This window comes from Egretta garzetta, unplaced genomic scaffold (genome assembly GCF_000687185.1).
Source record: "Egretta garzetta isolate BGI_Z169 unplaced genomic scaffold, ASM68718v1 scaffold51, whole genome shotgun sequence".
Lineage (NCBI taxonomy): Eukaryota > Metazoa > Chordata > Aves > Pelecaniformes > Ardeidae > Egretta > Egretta garzetta.
Window position 1 is genome coordinate 4,623,490 of NW_009258549.1, and position 8,281 is coordinate 4,631,770.

General features: G+C 57.5%; 1 protein-coding gene across 1 annotated transcript in view; it reads right to left on the bottom strand.

Annotated features, from left to right (window-relative positions):
- SHISA8 (shisa family member 8) overlaps positions 1-4,765 on the bottom strand; it is an 18,857-nt gene extending 14,092 nt beyond the window's left edge. The window contains exon 1 of the mRNA XM_035903199.1: positions 4,682-4,765. Coding sequence (XP_035759092.1) covers positions 4,682-4,765 — 84 coding nt within the window. The remainder of the gene's footprint in view (positions 1-4,681) is intronic.
- Positions 4,766-8,281: the final 3,516 nt, after the last annotated feature.

Here is an 8,281-nt window from a genome sequence, read left to right on the forward strand (position 1 = left end):
AGCATCAGAGCATCCCCCAAGGGGAGCTGTGCACGGGGGAAAGGCTGCAGGATGCACGAAGTGGGGGGTACTGGGGCACCCTCCTCAGAGCCGTGATGATTTTTTAGCAAGCCACTGGCCGGCCCCTTGTTTGGGATTCAAAGTCAGGACCTCTCTGGGTGATAGGCACCCACTGCTTTGCTCGCTGGCCGGTGCCACCCATAAAGATGGTATTGATCCTCACTGCCAGGTCCTCTCCCCAAAAGGGCGGGATTTGCTTTCCCTGCTCCGGGGCTGTTGCGGCAAGAGCAGGGTGGGGGAAACTGAGGCAGCATCGAGCTCCTCGCCCAGCACCGTCACGTTGTGCAGCCCCGGACAAGGGGTGGCTGGGGCGAGGGGCAGTGACATGCGGGAGCTGTAGTTGCAGCCTGGTCCTCTCCAGACAGTCCTGCATCCTGCCCCGGGGAAGGGCAGCAAATCCAGCACCAGCACTGTCTGCTTGGGCAAATCATTCCCTCCGTGCTCTGGGGGAGAGAGGCTGGATACTGCCTCATCCTGCTGTACCCCGTCGGTACCCTAACGTGGGGATTGGGGCTGCCTCTGGGCTTCACAGTGCCAGCAGGGGAGACCACAGCCCCCTCCACCGAGCAAGTGGTGATACAAAAAGATGTTGTAATGATCACGGTGGGATTAAATGTGTTGGGAAGGCTCAGCTCCCTCCGATGGGTGCCTCTTTCAGGCCAATGCTGAAGCCCCCATAGACCAGCCTGTCGCTGGGCCCCATCCCTTCCCTGCCCCACCACGGGTGGCAGGCTGAGGGTCTCACACCAATGTGGAGCTTCTGCAGAGACAACCGTCCCAGCTGGGGGCTTGGGCAGCCTCCTGCAGGCATGTGGGGAGAGTGAAACGGGCCGTCATCATCCCCGCACATCACGGCGATGTGATGTTTTGGGCCAGAGCTTTGCACAAACAGCTTCCCCCCCCCCAGCAAGGGTGAAACGCTGCCATGTTTTGCTGCAGGAGGGAATTAGGGGATAAGATATCCTCTCTCCCGGTCACCAAGCCTGGTCCCTGCAGGCCCCCAGCCGCTTCCCATCTGGAGGCTGGCAAAAGCCAAAGACATTGAAAACATGGATAAGGAGAGCAGCTGGAGCCCGGGACACGTCCGATTGGCCCCCAGTGCCGCAACCTAATAGAGATCCATTAGGTAAGGTAGCTTGCAGCCTCCAGAGCTTCCCAAAAGAGATAAAAAGCCAGTGAGGCGGAAGAAAACTGTGCATCTCCATAAGCATGCCTTCCCCGAATCTCCGAGGGGCTCTCTGATGAAAGGCCCCATCGGCTGGAAGTTGCAGACATGGGGGTCGTTAGCGCTAATAGCTGACAGCAGCCTCGGCCTTGAGAGAAGCTGCGCAAGCAAAGTTTGCTGGCTGCCCAGGTAATGCCAGCAGTCATTTCCCAGGCGCTGGGCGATCGCTCCCGACGTGCGTGCGAGAAGAGCCACCCCAGGGGCCCGGAGGCTTTAGCAGGCTGTTAGCAGGCAGAGCGAAAAACTAGCCAAAATCAGGGAATTTGCTGGAAAGTGGTTGCCTGGCATGACCTGGGAGAAAGGGAATGGTTTTAAGGGGGAGAGGATGTTCACTGAGTGCGAAGCAGTCGATTTAAAGGGTCTCTGGGAGCAAGAGGGAGGGAGGGAGAGCTGCTTGCAGGCGTTAGCTGCGCGCATCAACCCAGAAGGAAACCAAACCCGAGGGCACGGGGTGGAGGAGCACGTCCCCAGCACGTCCCCAGCACGCAGGGCAAGACCCCGCAGGGGCTGGCTCCGTGCAGTGCTGGCACCGGGGGCTGCAGCCCGCAGCCCTGCTGAGCCGTCAGCTCATCTTTGTCAAATAAGCCACCCAGCCACTAGCTGCATCCCAAAAGGGAGGGGGCTATGGGAGGGAAATCCTATAGCCCAGCACCCACACCTCTCACATCCCTGGGGAATCAGCGGCAGGACCTGTAGGAAAATTCAGGTCAGCAGGGGGGACCTCTGGAGAAAAAGCAAAGGCTGTGCTTGCAAGATCCGTGGGCACTTCTGGGGGTGGGGATTTGAGAGTGGAGCTCTTGTAAGCTTTGGTGACGAGCCTTGGGAGGATATCATGGAAATATCCCTTGCGGTGACAATGCCACCCGGACTACAGAAGGGTGTTTCTGTGCCTGCAGAAATAGGATACGGGCAGTTCAACACTGAGCGGGAAGGGATACGCTGAGTGCTGACAATATAAACAGATTGTTTCTGGCAGGGCATGGCGATCTGGAGGAGATCCTCTCTGTCGCGGCCAGAGCGCCCGACAGACCCAGATCCCCGCCGACCATGGGGGTGCAAGCCAGGCAGAGCTGCCAGGCCCTGCCTGAGGAGGAGGAGGGAACCATCACCATTGCCAATGGGAAGCAAAGCCACAGGAGCCTCCCTGAGTGTGGGAGGCTTTGGGGTGCAATCAGTTCCCAGGAAAAGCCAATGATGGGTGGTTGGAGCCCCAAAGCTACACAGGGAGCCCCTCCTAGAGCTGGGGAATCACAGCCATTTGCCCAAAAAAGTGACTTTTGCCATGCAGGATTAAGCTGGCCCCAGGCCAAAGGGTGAATGGAGGAGGATACTGCTGTGGGGTGGATGCCCCACACCGAAGGGCTGTGCAAGGGCAGGGGGGCTCCCACCAGCTGGCACCTCCTGCCCGTGTGCCGAGGAGTGCTGCTGGGGTGGGTTTTGCTGCTTGCAAATCAGCAGCTAACGCCTGACATCGCCAGCCGGGAAGAGCTGAAGGCGAAGGAAGGCTGTCAGGAAGAGCTTCCAGCACACACTGCAATGCTGTCCTCTGCCTGGAGGCACGGCCTCCCTGTCCTTGGGGGTACAAGGGCGGCTGGCATCCCCCACACCTCTTGCCATCCCCCAGGACACCCCAGAGAAACCTGCTCCCCTCCAAAACTTTGGCTACTGAAGCTTGTGCCGCTCCAGCTGGAGGTAGAGCCAGGGAAGAGGCTCTCCTTGCATTTCCCATTCACTATGGGGGAAATTTCTTTGGCCATCAGCATCCCGCTGGGAAGCCCTGAGTTTTCCCAGACTTGCTGTCTGGGACTGGGATAAGGGATCCCTGGGGTCAGGTGCTGGGGTAACACACAGTAAGATGTTCACATGTCCTCACGGGCTCAACAGATGAGGGAGCCCAAAGGCGAGCTTGGGCCTTCTGGTGTCAGTGATGGAGAGCTAAAGCAAGGGAAAGTTAAATGAATTTTGGAGGCATGGGCAGGTGATGGCAGAGCCTGGAGCAGCCTCCAGCCACCTTATTTCCAGCCCAACGTGCACAAGGGTTTTATTCCCCTGCCTGTGCTTGATGCTCTGGCTGTAAAACGTCTGTAAAACAGCAACTGTGCCTCATAATGGCTTATAGAAAACACAGAAGCATATGTGCCTTTACCATTACAATCATAATTGCAAACATTCAAAAGTCGAGAACTGCAAGCTCCCAGCTTCCCAAAGGCGGATGGATTCGAACCCAAATGACATCCAGAGGAATCAGGAGAAAATCTGCTCAAAACAAGGGCTTATTTCTCCTTTACACTGCGGTATCGGTGAGCAGGGTCCAGGCTGGCAGATACAGCCATGGAGACCCTCGAGCATCCTCTGCTTTCCTGTTTAAAGCAAGTTTCCAGCAGCTTTTTTGAGCATTAAAAGGCCATAAAAGCACACCTGAAGGTGGTAGTGCACAGCCCAGCTTACCCGGCAGTGCCGCAGCACCCCCGGCTGCACTCCTCCTCCCCACCGCCCCGCTCCCCCGGCCGCTCTCTCCCCAGACCACCCCTCATACAAGGCGCTGATTCAATCCACAATCATTTAGGGCACAATGCACCCAAATGGAGAAGGGAGGAGAGCAGCCGTCCCCATGCGAGGCATCCCTGGGGCCGGGGGAGATGCTGTGTGTAAAGGGGGGTCCATTGCAGAGCAGGCAGGGGGCAGCAGGGCCAGCCCCAGGCTATTTTTGCCAACTGTGGAGCAAAAAAAGCCCAGGTCTATGGCAGCGAAAGGGACCCAACGCTTTCCCCCCATGATTCAGGACCTGAGATGGTGGTGGCGGCGGCAGAGTGAGTTATTGGTGTTTGGTGGGGGGGTTGGGATTTAGGGCTCCTGTTCCGGCGGCTGAGTCCGGGAGGAGGCCATATGGCTGGCAGCAGCATGTGGCGTGCCGGCCTGGCGTCAGACCGGCAGCAGCGGGCAGAGCCTCTCCTCGGGAAGGGCGGCTGTGCCAAGCGCGGGCTCCGGCACAGGTGCCGGCCGGCTGCCAGGTACGCTCCGGTGCCACGGGGGGCTCGGAGCCTGCGGGGCAGCGTGGCACGGCCGGCACGGCAGGGGACCTCTGTGCAAACCAGCTGCCCCTCCTCATCCCCGGGCAGCAGGGGACGTGCGGGGGCTCGTCACTCCCACCCAGCATGGGTTTGGGCCAGGAGGGTGTAAGCGTGTGTGCGGTTGTAGCGGGGTGTAAGTGCCGGTGATCCAGGGTGGCCATGGGGAATATGGGCTGTGGAAGGGGACACAGCCATGTAAATGTGTGTGTGGGGGGGTGGGGGTGTGTGTCTGAGCATGCAAACCTCCCAGCAGATGGATGAAATCTCCTCATCTTCTACAAGGACAACGTTTCAACATGGAAACAGAGGGTGGCTAGTGGGACACCGGCAGCAGGAGCACATCCACCTCCTCCTCCTCCTCCGCCTGCTCTGCCCCGTGATGGGGGACAGGCTCCTCCAGCAGCGACATGGAGGGGCTCAGCACCTCCCTCCTCTCACGACAACCCTCCTCCAGCAAGGGCTGACCCCACACTTCCCACTCCTGCCCTTGCTTGAGGTGCAAAGGGGTGAAAAAGCAATCAGGGATGTGTCCTGAGAAAGAGGGGCTTTGGGCAGGCATCAGGGAAAGCTCATGAGCAGAACTGGGCAGGAAAGGTCCTTAACTAATACTAGGGAAAGGGAAGGGGGGGCCAGCAGAGCAGGTTTGCTTTTTACATGGCAGAGGATGAGGGCGAGTGAGAAGCTAAAGAAAACGTGGAGGTGCGGATGTGCTGCTCCCTCACATCGCCTCCACTTGGAGCTGTGTGCCACCTTCGGGACCATCACCTTCCTCCCACTGCCCTTCCCTGGGCACGCACCGAGCTGCCTTTTCCCCTCTCCATCGTCAGACCGTGGGCTCTGCTTGCCCTTGCTTCCCAAGAGCGGTCCCGGGGAGGATGCACTCACCCTTTGATGTCTCTTTCTCCTGGATTAGGGAGGAGGGAGAGGGCTTTGCTATCAGAGAGCTGGCTGCAGGCAGAGCTCGCTCGCCTGCTGGGAACCTGCTGGCTCCCGAGCCGGTTTGCTTTGGCCTGATCCGCCCTTGCGAGTGAGACCTGCTGAAGACGGCCCAATCCTATTAGCGTCAGGGATTTGCTTCAGGTCTCCTGTCATTAACCCAATGACATTTCGCTGTGCAATAAGCCTCTGTCTTTTGGGAGACTAAAAATCAAGCGTGCCGCTTTCCCCCCCTCAGGAGCCATCCCGGCGCCGTGCCGGCAGGAGCCTCGCTGTGGCAATCGGGAGTCACCTTGGTGTTCCCACCAGATACGGCATTTTCCTTCTGCCTCCCAAATCCCAGCGTGGGGACAAGGACAGATGCCACCAGCAGGGCTCTGGGTGAAACAAGTCCTATGTTTGTCACCCAGGGACGCCAGCCGAAGCCATCGTGGCTTTGAACTCCTCAGAACGAAGGGTAAGAGCAGGCAGGGTCAGACCAAGGGGTTGTCCAGCTGCGGGAAGCCTCTCTGACAGCGACCAAAGGGAGATGCAGAGGAGATCGTAGGAGGGCAAGTGTTCAATGAGACTTTCCCAGGCCATCTCCTCGTCTCCAGCAGCCTGGGGCTGAAGGCCTTCTGACCCAGGGGTCATTTCTTGGTTTTGGTACATCTCAAAGGGTTTCTCCTTCCTGAGCTTGTCTGGTCTTCCCTTGAATCCAAGTAAGTGCTCTTCACCTGTGATAGCCAGGGGTGAAAAGTCCCTGCTGCCAAGCCTCAGCCACCCCCTCCATCCCACTCTTCATTGCTGTGCATTGGATAAATAGAAAATATTCACTATACCTTCCCGAAACTCATTTTAAAAAGCAATTTGACTGCTGCCTGCTTGCCACCATTTCTAATGACAGCAGAAGAGCCTTGGCATTGGGGATGGGTTGCCCCTGCTCCTTGGAGATCCCACACCCCTCCCACCCCCTGTCTCACCAGGCAGCGAGGGACCGTCCCTCGACACACGTGAGCACATCGCCCACCCAGCCTGCTGGGAGCTCACCGCCAGAGCATATGGCCATTGCAAGCTCTCAGAGTGAGATTCAGCTTAAGCAAATATTTCTGGGGATAAAAAAGTCCCATATAAAGCAAGGACGGGGGAAGGCTGGCACTGCTTGGTGCACTCTGGAGGTGAGAAGACAGCAAGTGAGCAGTTTTGAGCCAAACCAAAGGGCAGCGTCCCCACCCTGAGGAGGCAAGGGATCGGGTGATGAGTGACAGCGGAAAATCCCATGACCAGGGATGTAGAAGGATCAGTGGAAAATCTTGGGGAAAAGAAGGGAAGGAAAAGAAGGTGAGATACTGACTCCCAACAAATTACTTCTGAAGATCTGCGTGAGGTTTGTGAAGTGCCAAGACCAGATGAGGGGCTCGGTAACCACTTCCAGCTCTGCGAAGGACAAGGTAAGCGGGAAAATGTGTAATGAGAGGAAGAGGACTAAATTAAGAACAACAGGAGACAACCTGAAAATCCAGACAGTGAGATGTATATGACTATAGGAGCATCTCAGACTGGAGCAAGCCGAGCATCATTAAAAATGTGCCAAAGCAGCAGAGCGGGCTCGGGGAGGAGGATGTGACAGGTCTGCTCTCACTTCTGCAACTGCCCAAGCACGGTGGCTGGAGCACACGCCCGTGCACGTGGGATCCCGACGTCGGGGTGCGGGCGGAGGGGACGGTGAAGCCTCGCCTGTGCCGGCTCACGTACCGTGGGCAGGGGCAGAGCCACGTTCAAGCCCTCCAGGCCTTCTGCAGGGCACCTTCTACAGGTGTTGATCCTCACCCATCCCTCCTCTTGGAGGACTAGGTTCACAGTCTCATAGCTGCTGCAAGAGGGATATGTCCCTGATGTCCCCAATGACTCTGATGTCCCACCAAATGGGGGTCTCAGTGATGGACATTCATCTTGTGACAAAAGCCCATGGACACGCCATGCGGTCACCTGCTGATGCTGGTGTTGGTCTCGCCCTTTGCTTTCTGCCCCCCGCGCTGTGTTTTGGGGTGTACCATTGGTCTTCCATGAGCAGAGGATGATGATGCTCATGCCCTGGCTGGTGATGGGCTTAAAGGCAAGGCTGGGGCTGCCGGAGCAAGGAGTGTAAATGCAGGGTTGAGGCTGCCCTGCTAATTTTTAAAGCTTGCCAATGTTTGTCACAACCAACGGAGGTAATTGCAAATGTGAGGAGGAAAATAAGCACTTGGCATCCACCAGCAATGAGTTTCCCCTCTACTGCCGGCGGCACAGAAAGCCCAGCAGTCTTGGGCCAGGTCCGAAATAGGTGTAAAAACTCCCAGCCACCATTCTTTTTAAGGATGGAGCAGCTGGCATGGATGGAGGAGCTGGCTCCGGCACCACTGGGGAAGGGGAGGCTGCCGCACACCGAGCCGAACACTGGGAGAAGAGCTCAGCCGGAGGGTCTCTTTGCCAGTGTTCAGCCTGGGAGGTGGGAAGGGGGAACTGGACACTGGGCAGAGCAAAGTTGGCTCAGAAAGCAGCTCCCTGCCGTGCCCCAGAGCTGCCACATTACCCCAGGCACGTTGCTGAGCGCAGCACAGCCAGAAGAATCTCCTGACTTCTATTCCTTTGGCGTTTAGAGGCCTGAGACAAGACCTTGGGCCCCTGACTTTGGGAGGCGTGGAAGATACAGAGAGCTAAGCATTTGGAAATGTGGGAGCTCTCTTGCCCCAGTTTGCCCCTCTGGAGTCAAGGCTGGAGCCCCCGTTTCATGGGGAGGGCTGACGGCTCGAGGCTGCTCTACCCAAAGTATTTCCAGAGCTTTAGGTGAAGGGGAAACACTTGCACCATCATGCAGCGGGGAAGTGGTATGTGCACTAGAGATGCCTTGTACCAAAGGGCTCTTTGGAAGGGCAGGGGATATTTTAGTGTGGAGTTCACATTTAGGTGTTCAGCTCACATTTCCAGGTTGTCCTTCAGCCCCCAACAAGAGCTTGCTGGCTGCGTG